The sequence below is a fragment of the Micropterus salmoides genome, unplaced genomic scaffold, assembly GCF_014851395.1.
Source record: "Micropterus salmoides isolate LMB-PRFRI ecotype aquatic unplaced genomic scaffold, ASM1485139v1 Ms_hic_scaffold_1, whole genome shotgun sequence".
NCBI lineage: Eukaryota > Metazoa > Chordata > Actinopteri > Centrarchiformes > Centrarchidae > Micropterus > Micropterus salmoides.
In genome coordinates, this window is record NW_024040040.1 from 38375508 (window position 1) to 38394372 (window position 18865).

The 18865-nt window shown below is 42.2% G+C and overlaps 2 protein-coding genes across 3 annotated transcripts; both read right to left on the reverse strand.

The window, feature by feature from the left end:
* Window positions 1-1004: 1004 nt before the first annotated feature.
* spag6 (sperm associated antigen 6) lies at window positions 1005-7117 on the reverse strand. The gene is made up of 11 exons (XM_038726471.1): window positions 5757-7117; window positions 5574-5669; window positions 5316-5482; window positions 4428-4611; window positions 4015-4220; window positions 2779-2952; window positions 2553-2705; window positions 2198-2389; window positions 1923-2039; window positions 1642-1787; window positions 1005-1317 (listed from the first exon to the last, which is right to left on the reverse strand). Exons 1-11 carry the CDS (start codon window positions 5779-5781, stop codon window positions 1254-1256), a joined length of 1524 nt encoding a protein of 507 aa, XP_038582399.1. The 5' UTR covers window positions 5782-7117; the 3' UTR covers window positions 1005-1253.
* Window positions 7118-7896: 779 nt separating this feature from the next.
* bmi1a (bmi1 polycomb ring finger oncogene 1a) lies at window positions 7897-18726 on the reverse strand. 2 transcript variants are annotated; one of them, XM_038726485.1, is made up of 10 exons: window positions 18367-18726; window positions 13754-13888; window positions 13345-13441; window positions 12686-12741; window positions 12070-12117; window positions 11773-11881; window positions 10828-10867; window positions 10387-10485; window positions 10113-10193; window positions 7897-9226 (listed from the first exon to the last, which is right to left on the reverse strand). In XM_038726485.1, exons 2-10 carry the CDS (start codon window positions 13863-13865, stop codon window positions 8870-8872), a joined length of 999 nt encoding a protein of 332 aa, XP_038582413.1. In that variant the 5' UTR covers window positions 13866-13888; window positions 18367-18726; the 3' UTR covers window positions 7897-8869. The 2 variants fall into 2 exon arrangements, with proteins under 2 accessions (XP_038582413.1, XP_038582421.1); XM_038726493.1 differs by lacking the exon at window positions 18367-18726 and adding an exon at window positions 14494-15081.
* Between the last annotated feature and the right edge of the window lie 139 nt (window positions 18727-18865).

The following is an 18865-nucleotide window of genomic DNA, read 5'->3' on the forward strand; positions in this document are numbered from 1 at the left end:
GAATAAAGACTAGGCTATAGCTCTTTATGGAGAGCCCTGCCGTTACACAGGAGATGATCTATTGTTTTGTAACAGGCTATACTGCAAAATTGGTTAAACGCCAAGGCTGGGTTATCAGGCTATATAGGGGAAAATGCGGAGGTTGTGCTTTCGATCATGTTTTGGTTTAATAGCCTATGTTAAATATGAAATATAGGTCCTTCTCATTTTAATTAAATGCCCGAATGAACGCGGCAATTGCAGGCTTTATATTTACTTTAAAAACATGAACTTCTGAAGTGGCAGAGGAAATGAAAGCGTGCCACTAGAAAGAAAACATTTACATCGCCTGGGTCCTGTAGCTGTATGGATATAAAATCAGATTTTTCGAGAGGAGGAGGGGATGGTGGTGGCAGCTGCAGCAGCAGCAGCCGTAACGTGTTCCGATCTCCGCTGCAGTAAGAGGCGGGGGCTCATTTGCACCGTCAGTATAGGCTGCACTGTGGAGAACAAGCAGAGACAACCCAGCAGACAATAAACAAAGAGCGGCTCGCCATGTGCGCTGCAGCTGCTGCACGCGCGCGCGCACACACACAAGTGCACGCGCACCCAGTTGAGCTGCTGTGAGGAGTCACGGCCACCAGGGGGCAGGGTGAACCCTGCAAAGCCGAGGAGGAGAAAGAGACGCATTGCCCCAGATACATGCTACATCTTATGTGTTTCTAACGAAAACTGCAGCGTAGGAAGCCTATGAGCAGCATGTGAGGGAAGCTGCTCTGAAATAAGGGAACTCGGGTTCAAATCCACGTGTCAGCGAGTGTAAGTGTCTTTGAACAACAAACTAATTCCCTACCACCCCCAGGGTTGCTGCTCTGTACTGAACCTGACCTTTGACCTCTCTGTTATGTGGGCATAAGAGAATAGTTTCCATCAACCTCCACTAAGTTTCCCAAAGGTGATGAATGTGTTATCAAAGAGGGGTGAAGCTTTCCTCACCTTTAGATATCATTCAAAGGTGACAAAGACAGGGCTGTTGTTCTTTTATTTTATCTTGAAGGTCTCTTACGTAACATACAGTGGCAATATTTGTATATACTGTCTAAATCTGTCTAAATACAAGCTGCAGTTGCAATCAACATGCATTTAAAAGTGACAACACAAACGCAATATAAAATATGGAAAACAGTTTTTTGAAAAAACATCTTGTATTTACTGTGTATGCATGGTACATCTTCATGTTAACATTTCAACAGGATGTGTAGTGTGAACTGATGTCAGGCTGGCTGGTAGCTCTCCAGCCGCTCCAGCAAGACCTCTGAGTAGCCAGGGGAGTAGTACCTGAAACAACACACCGCAAAATACCATGTGTTATACTGAAGGATGTTTTGTCCTTTGTTTCCCCATGATCATAGAGATAGTGCTGAATTCTGCTTTTTAAAAGAACTCTTTACAAACCCAGTTTAACCTTAAGCCTTTTGTTAGTTTGTAAAAACACAGACACAATGACGTAATGATGTTACAGGACAGGTTTTCTGTCTGTATGTCACGTGATCTGATCAGTCACCTCTAGATTACTGTTTACGTCTCTCAGAGGGCTACCCACACAGGGCTTAGGTGTCAACAAGGTATCTGTTTTAGCATGCATGTGGGAGAGAAACATACCTGACTATCTCTTCAGGGAAACAGCTGTTGATAGCGTTGATGTGCTCCTGTAGAGGGGAGCCGGGCTCGGCCTGGATCTCTTGCACTTTCTTCAGACCCCCGCTGGTCACAAACAGACGGCGAGCCTTAGGGTCATGGGGCAGCACCTTTTGAGGGGAGGGAAGATGAGTGTATGGCACAGATATCGTATCTATAAGCTCTGAATCACCAAGACATTTTGATTTTTTTTTTGCCGATTGCTGATTCAGGTTGTGATGCTGGCTGTAGACTCACTCACTCACCTTGCTGAACTGGCAGACTACATGTTTGAGGATGTTGCTTGGTACATCGTAGAGGAGGGGCTCCAGAGCTGGGATGTAGGTGCACTTCTGCAGGATGCTCTTCAGAGCCTTCTTACTCTGAACAGAACAGGAGGAAATATACTGCATATCCTTTTCCCTTTGCCTTGACCTTTACCTTTGATACCAGCTGCACCAAAGGCTAATTTCCACTACTGATACCAGTTATCTGCGCCCAATGTTAGGCTGATAAAATATTACCAAGCTGCAGCTCTTACCTTGGCCTGCAGGTCCTCAGAGCTGCTGGCGTCCATGTAGAGCTCCAGCAGTTTGGGCAGCAGGTTAGCTGTGCCCACTGCCTTGGCGTGCTCAGGGGTGTGATGACCTATCTGGCCAATGGACCAGGCTGCGGCTGCCTTGATGTGATGTTCAGGTTCTTCGGACAGACACAGGGCCAACTGTGGCACCCCCTGCAGGACAGGAGGACACACATCAGAGCAGCACCAGTTCAGATCATATGACCTACATACTGGACCTGAGGGATGTGTCTCTGGTTTTAGTGGTGGGTTTCGCTGTTGTCACATGGCTTGTTCAGGGGAATCAGAAAAGAGATTGACAACCACACACACACACCTTGGACACAATGACAGCCATGGCAAGGTTCTCAGTGTGAGCTGCCACATATCCCAGCATCATGATCGCCGGCAAGCGCAGGTTTCCACGGCAAGCACCAAGATAGTCGATCACTTCTGTGATGGCACCACAATTCACAATCACCTGGGACAGCTGGAAACACACAAACACATGACTTTCTGTCCGGCAATGCATGTTTGTGCCTGTAAGTATAAGCGTGCAGCACCTCTGGTGTGTGTTTCACCACCTCCCTCAACAGGGTGGCGACGTTCTTCCGGACATACTCGTCTGGATCTCTGAGGCAGACTACAGCTGCAGGGAAGATCTCAGCCTCTATCACCATCTCCGCCAGGCTGACCGAGTGCTTACTGATCTGACTGAGGGCTGAGAACACCTGCCTCTGGATGGAGACAAAAACATGTCTTAAATCGAATCATTTCCAGACTTAATTCCCCTTTTTGTTAGTCAATTACAGCTTCATGTTGCACATTCCTGAAGCCAGCATCTACATCATACACGTTACTGTTTTTTATTAAATATCTGGTCCTTTATACATTACATTACATTCATTAAATCAAAATCAATTAACATTTTATGTCATTGTTAATATTTAACATTTAAATTGGTTGCCAAAGAAATTCTTTCATCTTCAAAGAATTTGTTTCCAGGACAGATTTTTTTTCAGCTTTTCTGAATGTGTTGCTGGCAAGATCTGTAAAATGTCAACATAATTTTGTGACTCTACTCCACCTTCTTGGCACCTGTAATGTTTACTCGAAAATGTTGAGTTACTACAATGGCCCTTTGTACTCAACATCACCCAAAATACAAAAGAATATTTTGAACTAAACTCTGTGATTAAAAGTGTGTCTCAAGTGTGTCCATTTAATGAATTCCTAATTAATTCACAAACCACAATGTATACCAAGGAATTCAGACAGGGCAAGAGTTTTTTGTTGAAAAGGTGAATAAAGGAGAAAGAGGACAAATGGATTAAGAACAATAATATGGGATAGAGTCCAATAGAATCCCAAAAGAAAAAAACATACATATATTTAGACATTATATTTAGATTTTTAAAAGTAGAAATATTTTCACCAATCTGCTCTGAAGCGTCCTGTTATAATCATTAAGGAATAATATGTGATAATGTAACAGTAATTTAATTTGACAGGAAAATCATTAAAAGTATTCACGATAAACATTCATATTGTTATTATTAAAAACAGCATTAAGCTCCAATAATCAAAACAACATGGCGCATTGAGGTAGCATGAATATTTAGCATTACCACATTTTGCAAGCATTGTTTTTAGGCTTGTAAACATTTTCCAGAGAAAAGAAAATGAATATTATCATTTACTGTAATGACATAAAATCATCAAACGTGTTCGTTTCATTCACGCCATTAGACGTGGTCAGCTGAGTGAAAGTAGCAGCGGTTCAGGTGAGGCTGGCCTACCTTGAGTTTGGGGTCTGGGTTGAGGATCATCTGTGCCAGGTGGGCGATGGCACCATTGTCCACCACGGTCTGGGCCTGCTCCGGCGTGTGCTTGGAGATGTCGCTGAGGGTGGAAGCTGCGATGCGTTTGAGGGCCATCTCAGGCTCCAGGAGACACAACACCAGCAGGGGGACAGCACCCGCGTCCACCACCGTCTGGGCCAGCGCTGCACGGTAATAGAAAAGAGGTGGGATGAATGTGTGCAAATGCAGGTGCTTGAAGGAGGGAGCGCTGCATCCCAGGACAAAGAATGACTGAATTAATTATTTTTTTTAATCTTACCATGCGCTGGAATGTTTCTTTAAGCCAAGAAAGTGACAAAAGGGCAGAAGGAAATCATAGAAATCTAAGCATGTCAGCGTGTCTTACTTACATGCGTTGTGTCGTGCGATGCAGGCGAGAGCCCAGGCGGCTGCCTCCTTCACCCCGGGGTCAAACTCCTCCAGGCAGAGAACCAGGGCATCAACTCCCCCGCAGGCCACCACAGCCTGGGACAGCTCGGGGGAGTGTTTGGCGACTGCACGCATCACAAACGCTGCTGCCTTCTTATAGAACCTCTGCATACAAACACACAAAGATACAGGATTTAAAAAACAACCATTTTCTCCTTTGAAATATTTTTATTTTCTTGTCTTTTCCATTCTTTTCTTTAATAAACCCTGTCAAAAAAAATATTGACATGGTAACTGGAAATAATATGAAAAGAAATAATATGTATATTTCATTTGCCAAAAACATAATTCACTGAGAGAGAAATTTGAGACCATTTGTGTGTCGGATCACCCCACATTTAAGTTTTTTTCTATACATTTCAGTGGTGATGCTGTATGCTAAGTACAATATAATCCAGCAGCAAATTCTGGATTCTTGTCATATTTGACATCAAACGTAGACCAATTGTGTCAGATTTTAGGTTCATTATATGAGACTGCAATGTCCCATTAATAATAACAGCTAAACCATGTCTCCCTCCATTCTGGGCCTCTTAGTGGGCTGAGGGGGAGAAAGAGAGAGGAGACAAAGGCCTGGTTGCTCTAATACTAAAGGGCTCTTAGGTTTTGAAGTAGCCCCCAGGGCAAAATGCCAAGTTAGCCCAAAACACACTCTCACACTCAGGGGGCTGACCCAGAGGTCCTGCCTCTGTCTCTTCCCTCACTCACTCACGCACGCACGCACGCACACACACACACACACCAGCCTCTAGAGGGCAGAGACTGAGTACTGCACACTCTGTAGAAAAGCCAAATGATGAGGCACTGACATTGTGTGAGGCCAAAGAGTGGACCAGCTGGGGCAGGATATCTTCCTTCACCACTGCCTCGGCCAGGTCATCGCTGTGGTCTGCCAGGCGGCCCAGAGCCAAAGCTGCCGTCTGCTGGATGCCGGGGACCACGTCCAGCATCAGGGGACGCAGCATTGACATCACACCTGCAGGACAGGAGAGGAGATGAATAACTAAACACTGGGGATATATTAGCAACTGAAGCTAACACAGTCTTATGAAAACCTTGTTTCTTACCAGCACTGTGAAGGATGTCTATGTTTTGGGGCCTGGCTGCCAGATCAGCGACAGTTTGCACAAACTGCATCCTTGATTTCTGATACTGCTCAAAAACTGCAAAGCACCAAAACAAACATGAAGAAAGTTTAGCCACTGAGGTGAATCTTCCATTTATCAATCAAAACAGCTCGCAAGTCTCACCTTGAATGATCTGTCGTTGGCTCATTGTTGCCCTGGGGAAGGATTTATTTTCACACGGGTTATCTCCCCAGAAAGCACCGTGAATTTACCGCAGGATTCAGTATAGCGTTTTTGCTCTTGGCCGTGTCCAGGTTTGGATTTCAGGTGGTGTTGTATAGTGTTGTCGTGGCAACAGACGGGAAGCAGAACGTTCGGCTGTTTCCGATGAAGGTCGACTAGAGTCGAGAGGAAGATCGTCTAGAGCCGAGAGGAGTCACTCTCACCTCGCATGGGTTTGTTTTTTTTTTGCTTCCCGGAAATATGTCGAGTGTGAGAGCTCTGTGTCGCTTCCTCGTCTCTGTCCACGGCGTCTTCAGTTCCCGCTAAAAGACCAGCCGCGGACATGTCGCGTTTACTTTTCACAACGTCGTTTATTCAAAGGAAAACAGAGTGGCGAAATCGAAGCGGCCATTGGCTGATGAAGTGAACATGCTGCTCATTTCACGCTGCGCTGCGTGGCGGAACATTTCAAAAGGAAAGAGTCTCCCCCCTCTTCTTTTTAAATTTTGCCTGCCTTTCCTGCTCAGGAGTGTGTCCTCACATGACCTGCCTGCCTGAAGGGGGTTCGACTTGTTATTTTCCGTTTATAAGAAGGGATTAATATGGACTAAAAAAATGCATTGTTATTACAAAATGTGACGGAGATGGGCCTGGTCCAAACATTTGAGCCGCCGTAGCAAACAAAGACGAAAAAGTTGGACTTAGATAAAAAATAAATAAAAAATAAACCATAGACCAATTCAAATAGAAAATTAAAAATAAAGTACCGTAGGCTATGGACAAAAAAGGTCCAATCGGGCACACAGACACAGCCTTGCATAATGTTGGTTTTGTTACCCAAGTGAATGAAAGAGATTTTAGATGAGCCGATTCAGGTGGCAGAGTGCCAATTTATTAAAGCCTGTTCCCATGTCCCATGTAGCCTACATCTTTTACAAAGTTTCAGAAACAACTAGGTCTATTTAGACATAGGCTATTTTAAAATGTAAGTAATTTAAAATAAATATTAAACCCAATCGGGCTCAGTTTTGTGTTTATGCGATTAGGTTTTTGTTTGCTTGTTTTTTTACACATAAATGCATAGATGAGTTTTGTCGGCTCCGTTTGAGGTCTCTAGGCTATTTAAAAAAAAAAAATAAAATACCGGATGAATAGCCAAATTATCACATTAAACTAAGTTAGCTTTATTATCACTCGGGTAAGCCATCAAAAACTGATCATTCTGAATAAGCAATAGGCTATTTTCGATTTTTTTACGCTAGGTACTGTATATAGGATAACCATGTTGTGTGGTAATGACGCTGCTCTGTGAAACACTAATAGGCTAAAATAAAATAAAACGTCAAATTCAAGCACTTATCTGATAGCGAGTGTGGTTCTTTCCTTCACGTGTTTACAGCATGACACAGGCTAGGCTACTCTTAAGCCCTGCTGCCCGCCTGATTTACTTATTCGGGTTTAATTGTAAAGCTCGATTTGATTGAAAAATATTTTTGAGCCTCCTGGGTGAGATATTATGTATTTATTTATTATTATATATATATAGCCTGCAGTTTTACAATTAATTCGATTTCGGGATGAGGAAAAAAATTGAAATAACATTTAAAAAAAATAAATAATAAATGTTCATTATGAAATTTAAATTAATAGGCCTACTTTTAGCATCCAAAATAAGGTGACGGTTTCACAATGCTGGAGATTGACAATTACACTGGAATGTAATCGTGCAATATAAAATAATAATGTTTTTGCCTCATGTAGCTTAAGTCTTTAGTTTCATTTTCCATAAAAACTGCTGCATTTCAGTCCAGTCAAATCCAGTTAGCTGCTCGTGCGATAATAGTCAATACAAAAAAAAAAAAACAAGCAAAAGAGGGCTTCCGTCTTAATTGGTTATGGTCTGAAACACGACTTGATGACGGGCCAGATCTCCTCCTCCTGACTCCTCAGAGCTGCCCTCCTCAACAGAGTTATCACTGCTGACTCACACGGACATGACGTTTTGCCCATTTGTAATACTCCTTTGTTTAGTTTTAACGCGTAGCTCCAAACTGACTGGTGTCCTTCCGTCAAAAAAAGAAAACCCAGCTGACTTCTTTAGTTAAGTGTAAAATGTTTTATTTAGATGTTTTATACTGTGCAACAGTAACAATACAATAAGTTGTCCATACAATCGAGCGATACAAATACGGAAAACACAACATTTGAGACATCAAAACATCTGTCATTGAGCATGAAATGGAGCTGAACAGGAGCCCAAGTCATTCCCTCAGAAGAAAGGGGAATAAGAGAATAACATCATCGCTGATTAAATATGCATTTTGTTTCTATTTACATGTGGATTCGCCAAAAACTGCTTAGCCTATACCATGTTAAAGACGTGGAGCATAAGCAATCCGATTCCACTGCAGCTACAAGAAACTGTTTTTTTTTCCAGTAAAAAGGCAATATTAAAGTTTTTCCTCCATAGGCATTTTTTCGTGAAGCAGCGCTACACAAAGATATTTTCCTTTCGTTGAAAATAGTCGATGCCTGAAACACTTCCACAGACCCGACACAATGAGAGTTGTGGGGGGAAACACGCAGAATCCGCTTTCACGAAATAAAATCCGAAAAAAGTGTTATCATGAGCATGCATGTTTAAACTCGACGGCTTCAAAAATATCCCAACACACATGAAATAATCATGATAAAACACGTTTCATTTGAAAAGAAAATATAAAAGTCTATCAGTCTTCAGTCACTTCTGTAAAATAAAGATGTAGCTTTTAAAAAGGGGGATAAATGCTTGTCCAACTGTTTCCAACTTTCCTTTTTTTTGTCAACATCAAAATCTGCTTCGATATTTAAAAATAAAAATCCCACTCCACCCGACCTTCTCGTTCCTTTTATTTTGGAAATGTCTCTGGTTCCGCTAAACTTACATATGATGCCATAATATTTATAACAACAAACGGAGAAAAAGATAGATAACATTGTCTACACAATGGAACTACGTTGGCATGAAAACAGTAGGCCTATTAGCTGAGCGGGTGTCTGGCGTTGGCTGGTCCGGTTCAGTCCGGAGCCCCACGTCATCCGGAGGAGGTCGACGAGCCGTTCAGAGCAACCTTCCGGGGTTTGCCGCCGCCGCCGCCGCCGCCGCACTGCGTGAAAGGGCGACTGGGGGTCGGTGGGGCAGCGGCCGGGGTCCCGTTGACGTTATTTGGGCCGTGCGGAAGCTGCGGGTGCGGGGACTGCGCAGGCGTGCCGGGGCTGGGCAGCGACGAAGACGTGGAAGGAGCCCCGGCGGGACTCCCGGCTTTGTCGCTGGCGGAGTCGCTCTCGGGACCGGATCTGCTCGCGCTGTTCTGGCCTTCCTGTTGCGCGTGGCTCACCTTCATCTTCTTACAGTTGGGTCGGACTCTGTACTTCAGCGGCAAAGGGCCATTCTGTGGAGAAGGGTCGAATAAAGACATGACAAAATATTATAAGAGCTGAATCAAAACCAAATGCATGAAATTAATAACCTCAAACATTAAACAAGTGTAACCTGCATGTTCTTCCCATGTTAAAATATGTTTCGAACCAGCCTACTTACAAAGTTCTGTGTAAAAATGTGGCAATTTCATCAAATTAAAATAGCATGTAACCAAACATTTTGAAACTGTGAAACATATTCTGAAGGACAGATGAAGCACTTCTCATTTTCTTAGGAACAGGGATCAAATGAATGAAGGTCAGTTGTGTTCCTCAGGGAATAACCCCCATGTGGGTCTACAAGCCAAATAAAGTATTTGGAAAATGCAACTCTTCCCCATCCAACAGCCTCCTGTCAGTCTGTATTTTGTTTTAAAATAATTATATTGCTTTTTATTAATATATTAAACTGACCAGAGTAGTGTCTGCTCCAGTTACAACAAAAGGTGTGGAAACCCATATTTAACAAACAGCCAATTTTTCTGTGTAGTGTACAACTTAGCTATACTTGGTGCAAATAAAAAATCTAAATTTATGATTTTCAATTTATTCATTAATAATGTAAAATGTAAATACACTAATTGCAACATCAACACTGGTTGTCTCTTAACTACTGCAATTACACACTGCATTTATTTTTTTAACCTTAAATCACAGTGTGTTTAAATGTATGCTCCAGCTGATGAGAGGACATGATGATAGTAAAGTTTATTTGACAATGTAAATGACTTAAAATGATCAGTACTTATATATTTAATCAGGCAAAATAAGAACACTTGTGATGTTAGTTAGTTACACAACACAGCTGTGGATAAATCAACTGAAATCAAGTTTATTTTGCCCAAAAAGATCTCTTACTCTTCTCCAAGTGTAGATATATGCTATATCCATTAACGTGTAGTAATCTTTCAGAGGTTCGTCTTCATACATGACTTCAACCTGAAGAAAACCCAAAAACAAAAGACAGTACATTTTTATTTTTAATAAATTTAAAACAGTAAATATATCTGCAATAATGAAAGATTTTGAGATATGAATCATGATATCACAATTCTCTTGCACCTTAAAAGTAGTTTAAATGTCCTGTCTATATTTATCAAATATAAAAAAAAAAAAATAATCAGAAAATGACCTGGTAGGTACTTGGGATGTCCATTTTGCTACGCAGAAACTTCCTCAGGTGCATGACTGTCATGGCTGCTGGACACTGCAGATACCTCTTGTTAGCCACCTGCAGAACAAGTAAGCATTCCAAAATTGTACACAGGACAATATATTTGTATGGAAGTATATTGATAAAGAGTGACTAAGCATCTAAATTATTACACACTGGTCTACCTTAAAAGCAGGAAAAGAATCTGCTTTGAAAAAACAATGTTAACCAAACATTGTTGTTGCAAAGCAAATTCTTTTCCTGGGACAGATTTGACAACAGAGATGGCAAACTGAATATTAATTAGTTACTTCCCTAAAACTCTGCAGTAGCCTAAGTTTCATTCTTATTTTATTCCAAAGGATGCTAACAAGAAAAACACACTGTTTGCAGAGAAGATAATGTGGCTGAAATCCATACCTGATCTTTAGACGGCTTGTCTTCCACTATACCTCCCAGTCTGCACAGAATGACAAAAGAGAAAATAATAAATAATTTTACAACTCTATGATATTTATGTCATTCATGTGCCAACACCATACATACTTAAAATAACATTTGATCACGATCAATAAAAACTCATGATATTTAAAAATCTAAAAATATTTAATTATAATTTTGTGGTCATCTGTTGATTTACAGAATCAGCCACAAAAAGTAGGATCTTTTCCTTTTTTTTTAAAACTGTATTTGACACCTACAGTAACTTATCACTCATGTCAACAGCCCTTAAAACTTTCTATAGTATTGCAAGAAAACCAAGAAGGTTGGCACTGCCCGAGACAAGTTGCAAAACATACAATTAAATAAATTAATGGCTGAAACTACATACACACATTATAGATACATATAGAAAAAGAGGAGCCTATGAGTGATATCCAATAATGATTATTGGAAAAAAGCCAATTTCTTAACTTGAAGAAAATGCTTTTTCTGGATGACCTTCCGCAGGATATCAGTGATTTTAAGAACTGAAATGGGCAGTGTTGTGCCCTGGATATTTATTATGTTGGACAGAAGAAAACTAAAGGTGGAGGATAGTTGACCTTGTTTTTTCAGAAGCAGGACAGCTGAATTTTGGAAGGGTGCACACTTTATATATAATGCAGTATTTTATATCCATCTATCTTCCATATCTAAAGAAAATCTGATGGAACACATCTTACCCAATATGCATGCGTTTTCTTAAGCATATTATGATAATATAAACATGACATTTCTTGCCACTGTAACTGAATTAAATACTAAGTTTATACTGAAAACTGCTACTTTGTTAAGAACAAAGATTTATACATATAAAATCTAGCATTAATAATAATATTACAAAAAGTATAAATGGAACAAAACCAACCAAACAAAGCCTACCTGGTCTGGTCAAAAAACTCAATAGAGAGGCTGATGATCTCATCATCTGTAATAATTCTCTTGTCCTCGTCTGCCACCTCACCACGATCCTCATTTGATCCATTAGAGGCTATAGAATCCACAAACACACAGAAAATTAAGTTAATAAAAAATGGATGAATCAAAAATATAATTTGGAAGAAGCAGAGTGTAAAGCAAGTCTTTCATTTCATCCAAAACTTGAAATGCATGTTTCTCTTCACTGTGACAAAAAGAGAAACTACTACATTGTAAATTCATACACATGCTTTCTCTCACCATCTACAGGGTGATCCGCATAAAAGTCTCTCCTCCTCTTCATTTCATCTGGAGGACATTCAGGAAGACGAGCAATCACAAGTCTGTTCACTTTCAGTTGTCACAGAAATACACTCGAAATAACTTTGTGATTTCCAGCAGTAAACCTGACCACGTTTGTTGAACACAATGGGATAAATGACATTGGAATAGTGGCAGGGATGTAAAAATTCACAAAATGATTTGATCAATACATTTGATTTTATTCCATTATGAATTATTTTAACAAACTACAGCAAAATTAGATGTGCATCAGAAGCTGCCAAACTTCCATTTTACCAGCACATGCTACCTTATAGGAGTGTACATGATATAAATGAAAACAAGTGGAGTTTTGCCTGATATATTTTGAGAGCTTTGATCAACAGCATATTTGGTGTAGCACAAGACAAAAGCAGCAACTCCATCTCCAAAGTAACAAAAACAACCAAATGAGATGATGCTAACAGCAGATATGATCTGCTGGCTGACTACGGATAAAACATCTAATGAAAAACAAAGGTACAGAGAAAGTGTGCGAAAGCAAAGTGAAAGTATAAGCCCACGTTAAGCTACAGAGGTGGTTCTACCGTCTTACTTTTGAAGAGACCGGGGACCAGCTTGTACACAATGTCCTGTAGAGTTTTGTCAGACCTTGAGAGAGGAAGCGAAATTTCAGTCAAGTCATTGAGATACTGGGATTTTTAACAAATGCAGTCAAAAATAGAAAAACATGGTGAATCGTTCCTATTAAGACAGATGAAGTATGCTTATGCTGTAACACTCCTAAATACTCTTTTCTTGCATTAAAGCACACATACAGCCTGTGTGCAATACACAGGACATTCAATAGACATTTTTAAGTGGCATTCAAGGCTGTGGAAAATCTCACATATATTATGCAAGCGTCCCTTATGCCGAAATATTTAAAACTAATTACTGGCTGATCCAGCTGCTCAGTATGGAAACAAAGGGGAAAACCACAAAAGGGCAAGAAAACAGGAAACAAAGGCAGTTCAAGCTATTGTTGCAGCTGCATAGTATTACCAATAAATAAATATGAAATATTTATATATTAGAAAGAACATAAAAAGCATACTGAGGTGCATCAATTCAACCCATGATGAGGCACAAAACACACAGTTTGTTTACTCCATGAAAGAAGGCTTCCTTTGCCTAAAAAAAAAATTATATCTCTCTATTTTATTATATTAAGATGCAGAATATGGCAGAACATTCAGTAACCATAGTTCTCACCTAATGTTGAGCAGAGGCTTGGTTTTATGCACTTGTACATCACAGATTGGACAGTATTTGCTGGTTTCCAGGTAGCGCACAATGCACATCTTGCAAACTGCACAGGGAAGTAAAAAAGAAAGAAGAAAACCCTGCTAATGTTAGATGACGTCTGAAAGGATATCCTGAATCTGAGCTGGTGAAGCTGAAGCTGGTTTAATAAGGAGTTGTTGCCGTGAGAGTTCCTCATTAACGCTGCAGCTCTGAGCAGTTAAAAAAAAAAAAAAATCAACGTGTATGTGCAGGGAAACATGTCAGACAGATTTCTGTAGGCTATAACTTGCTGCAACATATTTTCACGTCTCATGTTAACACCTCCGAAAACACACACACAACGAAAGAGCTATTGTTTCAGTGTCATTTTGCTCACATGAGTGGAGACATTCGATGATGGTGGTTGCGTCTATGAAATATCCTCCGCACAGGACGCACATGAGGTGAGGGTTGAGCTCAGTGATCTTTATCCTGGTCGTCCGATGCATGTTGACAGACAGGAACAACAATCCTGCCAGGGGGAAAAAAGAAAAAGTCTAAACAATGCATGCACTGCAGGCGTGGAGGCATCAGAGGGCTGCAGGTTGCCTTGACATCGCAGGTCAGACCATTTGGGGGGGGGGACTGCTGTTTGTTTGACTGCGTTAAAGCAACATCATGTTTTATGCTAATCCAATAAAAACCAACAGGGGAAGGAGCTTGGTGGCAGATTGATAGCGCCACAGAGTCACCTGACCGAGGCGCAGTGAATAATCATAAATCAATCATTTCCACTGGGCGATCGATAAAGCTCCTCTCCCTCACTTCATTTTAAATCTGCAGCGTTTAAAACACATGGCGACGTCAGAGAAGCGCAGGTCCAGCCATAAACGAGCTTCCATCAACAACAAAAAAGATTCATCAGCTCCAAAAAAAAAAAAAAAAAAGACAAAAAAAAGGGGCACAGCAAAGTAGGGGATGGGTGCTACTAGTTTTAAATTATAGAAGCAAACGTCGAGACAGTTCAGAGCAAGATAGACAATAGACTAACGATTATAAAACAAAACATATGCGTCTGCAGCTTCTCTCTCTCTCTCTCTCTCTCAATAAAAAATGTAAAGAATTAGTTTTTGACACCTCTTTAGAACCAGATCCAAACGGAGAAATTCGTCTGGGAAATAATATTAGGTGCGCGATCTGTGGCGCCCCGGGGTGAGTGTGGGTGAAAGGGAAATGATAGGAGACACCCATTCACTGCGTCAGGTGTGCCACACAGGCTATGGGGGAAACCTGAGCGTTTCTATGGCAACTCCTTTTGCTTTTTTAGCCCACATGGCTGCTCGCCAGTCACCAGAACAAGCCAGCATCTCCAACCAAAACAACAGCACAGCGAGCTGCCGGTGACCAGAGCGGGAACAAGGAGGGACCGGAGGCTCCCCGTCCCTCCGCGCACACAGACAGCCGCTGGACTGCCAGGCTGCCGACAGCACGGCTGCCATTTTGTAGAGGGGGAAAAATCCCGTGTCGTTACAGCGGGCTGCGGGGTTTCCTTCAAAGGGGGGCAAATAAAACCAGTATCAGGGGCGTTTACACGAGCTTCCCAAATCTTTACGGACTACAAGGAGGAGAAATAAGTGTCCCACTCGGAGAATAAGCTCGGCTTTACTGTGGCTCTCTTTGCGCCGTGTTTTTTCACGGCGTGTGCGCGATAATCAGCACCGTGCAGCACCAACATGGCCAGACAGCAGCGGCTGCGCTGAAGCGCACATTGGGCTCATACTATCCATATTATCAACTAAAGTAACACACACCGCCCCTCTATTAAACGTCAACAGTGTCTATACTTTGCGCCAATGGGCATTTAAGTTTATAAACGCATAAACACAAACGGTGAAATAAGTTCTCCAATGCCAAAGTAGCCTACCATCGTTTCCCATTTAATCCAGTATTTACGAGCCATAAGACACACTTGTCGGCGCTTAATAATAAAAGCGTTGCTATGAGGACTCTCTGGGCGCCCTTTACTGTCATTTGAAAAAACAAAAACACCCATTAAAAAGTCTTCGTGTAGCTTACAGACTGGACATGAGGAGGGAACCCTCTTTAAACACTGGATGACAGCCAGCCTGTCCAGCCTCGAACCCACCCCGTTACTTTACGGAGCCACAGTCGGCACCGTGCCCGAGTCCCCGGCCGGTTCCAATGCTCCAGCCGACCTCTCCTGGCCGTCTCTGAACGGACCACTGCAGGGACGTTTAGACAGCGACTCATTTTCAAAGGATGCCCAACACATGGATCATGATGGATAATGTCTACATAGCCTATAAGCAGGGAGCCTGTTGCGCCATTATTAATCGATTGACTTGTGTTTGGACAACTGCTCTCACTCTGTCCTGCAGGAGCTGCATGCACACTTTGAGACTTCAAGTCAGTCACTCAAGAAATCCAAAAGCGCATGAGTTCATTCACACTGGGAACGAATGCTGCTAAATGGCTGGAGCACAAATCTAGGATAGGCTATAGACTAAATCCTGTTCAAGACTCTCATTAAGGATTCAGTTTTGAATACAACATTGACTGAGGTAGGCTATATGTAGCCTACCTCATATATTCAGACAGGTTTAATTATGAGGTCGGCCAATTAATTCAGAAGCTACTGAACCTTTAATTCTCTCAATAAAGCAACAACAAATGAAGAGATTTCCCTTAGGTTCTTGCTCAGACCAGTTGCTCCTTTTAAGGTCCCCCTTACACGTAAATCAACAGCAGCTGGAAATAACCCAATTAAAACAAGGCAACGGGACAAAACAAGTCCTCATATTAATCGCTGTCAGTCAATTCAGAAAATCTTGAAATAAATAGGCCTAACTGGAGATTCCTAATTGACCACATGGCTGAAACGTATTCAGGTCAGTATAAACAAGAAGCACTTTCATTTGGTGTGTTAAATTGTGCTCACAGCGCACTGTAAACTATCCAGTATGTTAGGCTACATTGTCACGTCTATACCCACAGACCCGTGAGGCTGTCATCCTGCAAATCCGAGAGGGGGGAAATACATTTATTTTAACCAATTAAGCACACACAGGGACTCCACCAGCATTCATAAGCAAAATGATAATTTTTTTTATCCCCCACACACCCCCGAGAGGCAGAAGCCCTGGCTCGTGTCTGTCTGTCCTTCATCACCAGATTCAGAGCCACATAGTGCGCGAGCATTTACGTATGAAGGTGAAAATATGGAAATCTATGTGCTTAAATGTCAACAAACAAACAGTCTATGCTGGCCAGAGCAGATATGAAAGATAGGCTACATTGTACAGATACTTTGGCTGCTTGCGAGACACAACCAGGCTTTTGTATCTTGGCCGACGTGTCGCCCACATTTTTTTTAATTTCTCAAAAACACAACCACCCTTTTAATTAAAGATAATCATACACCAGGAGATAAACAGCCACAGTGCGCGATCACCGATGGTCCAGTGTTTACCGAGCAGCAATCATGAAACATTTATGCACAGTTGAAATGGTTTGCCTCCTTGTCACGTTGACGGGACCAATCCAATTTAAGTTAATAAATACCACATATGGTAACATACGCCCTAAACCAACATCACGCCCAGTTCACAACACTCCAAACACCCCGACTCTATAAAATAATGACGCTGGATGGAAATATGGGCACACAAGGACCGTTTGGAGCACTTGCTGCTGTTAACATCTCAGCCAACACAGCCTGGTTCGCCCGAGATCTCCCACTTTACATAAATCCAAACGACACAAGGCAAACCCCAAACGCGATCAACTTATACAGACAGATTGCTGAATGCTAGATAATGCAACACCGGCTGCGTGAGGATCTTAATTCCTCTTTGTGGCCGAACAGGGAACATCTTTTAGCCCCCCGAAAAAAAAGTGGTGTGCAGACGCACACGGAGCTCCACGTCGGTGATCGCTGCAGCCACCGTTGAAAGCTCCACATCCACCGCTGGATCAGCGCGTAGAAATACACAAAAGCACCGACCCCAAACCTCGCCTTCTGCCCCCGTTAGTTAGAGACGATATCGAATAAGGCATACCTGGAGGCTCGGCTGGAAATCGGTGGGTCTTCAGGCGAATAGACAATGAAAGTTGGGAGGCGATCAGCAGAAAATGAATAGGAGTCGAGCCGCCATCTTGAAGCAGGCTGCAGACGCTGTCAGTGGCGGAGAGCGCACGGCGGACCGGAGCGCATTTCAGATGTGCGAATGAAACTCCTCTCTTCCTCGCCGCCTGCGCGCCGTGTGCGTATCCGATCCGCGGCTTCAAGAGATCCCAGTCGTCCGGCTTCGGCTCGGGAAGGCTCCCACTTCGGCACCGACAACTTTGCCTCCAAAATATCCGCTTCGCCCCCAGTAAAATGCAGCAGTGTGTGTGTGCTCTGTGGAAACTGACACCGTCCCCAAAATGGCTTGTAGTTCGACCGCCCCGCTTTGGTCACGTGGTCTCGTTGCTTAAGGGTGCCTAGGAATTACTGTCGGTGTATGCTGTTCTCTTAATCTACTACGCATGATTAAAAAAATAACATAAAACACACACACGTACATTCTAATAGCATTTTAAACACAAATCTCATAAACAACTCAGCAGTTTGTTCTCTACTTGAGCTGAAATGTCACCAGCACCAGCTTAAGGGCGCATAGAAAATTACTGTCGGTGTATTCTGGTTTTACTTATGTATGACGCATGATTTAAAATAACCTATAATGCACATTCATACAGTTTAATACGCTTTTCACCACAAAAGGGTAGAACCCGTGAACTAATGTGCATACTTTGCTCAAATGGCACTTTGATCATAGGGGCGTCTATAGAAAGCAGGCTACTGATGGTGTGCCCTCGTCTCTTTGATGTTAAAAATAACTGAAGCACAGGCACTCACGCACTTTCGTGTCGTTTTGGCCGTCAAAATGCTTTATAGCCCTCACTAGAACACGCAGTCAATCGGAGCACCACACAGCTATAGGCTACCTTATTGATCTCCGTTAAGCGTTGCTTCAAAAAAACCCACGCACTTGGTTAAAACGTGACGAATGGCTCTGGTGTCAAACCTTTGTCACATGCTGTCATGATATCTAAAAAAAAAAACTTGATGAATTGGAGTTTTTATCCTTCAGTCAGCGCCGCAGAAAGTAAAGGCATCTCGGATGTTTTTGGAATCTGACCCGCCGTGGTGCTTCAGCTGAAGAGCTTTGAACTTTCGGCTGAGGTGGATGCAGAACGCTTTAGAAAACCTAAAAGGGGACCAAAAATCTCAGAGAAATTTAGACAAAAAAAATCGCTGGATCGCTGCTAGTCGTCTTTCATAAATAGCTCCCACCAGCCCGGGTCCTCCAGAAGAAGCTGGGCTGAGCCTCTTGTTGCAACAAATGCTGCCGGAAACAAAATACACTGCTGTCATGCAACTATGGCAAAAATACTAATCAGGCTGGTAAGGGTTGGAAGAGGAAATGCAGTTACTTCACCGGCT

Coding starts and splice junctions, on each gene's coding strand:
- spag6 (XM_038726471.1), bottom strand. CDS start 5,781: ATGAGCCAACGACAGATCATTCAAG. Junction 4,612..5,315: donor ACTCTTTGGCCTCACACAAT/GTCAGTGCCTCA, acceptor GTTTGTATGCAG/AGGTTCTATAAGAAGGCAGC. Junction 2,953..4,014: donor ACCCAGACCCCAAACTCAAG/GTAGGCCAGCCT, acceptor GTCTCCATCCAG/AGGCAGGTGTTCTCAGCCCT.
- bmi1a (XM_038726485.1), bottom strand. CDS start 13,865: ATGCATCGGACGACCAGGATAAAGATCACTGAGCTCAACCCTCACCTC. Junction 12,742..13,344: donor AAGCCTCTGCTCAACATTAG/GTGAGAACTATG, acceptor TCCTCTCTCAAG/GTCTGACAAAACTCTACAGG. Junction 12,118..12,685: donor GGTCCCCGGTCTCTTCAAAA/GTAAGACGGTAG, acceptor AATGTCCTCCAG/ATGAAATGAAGAGGAGGAGA.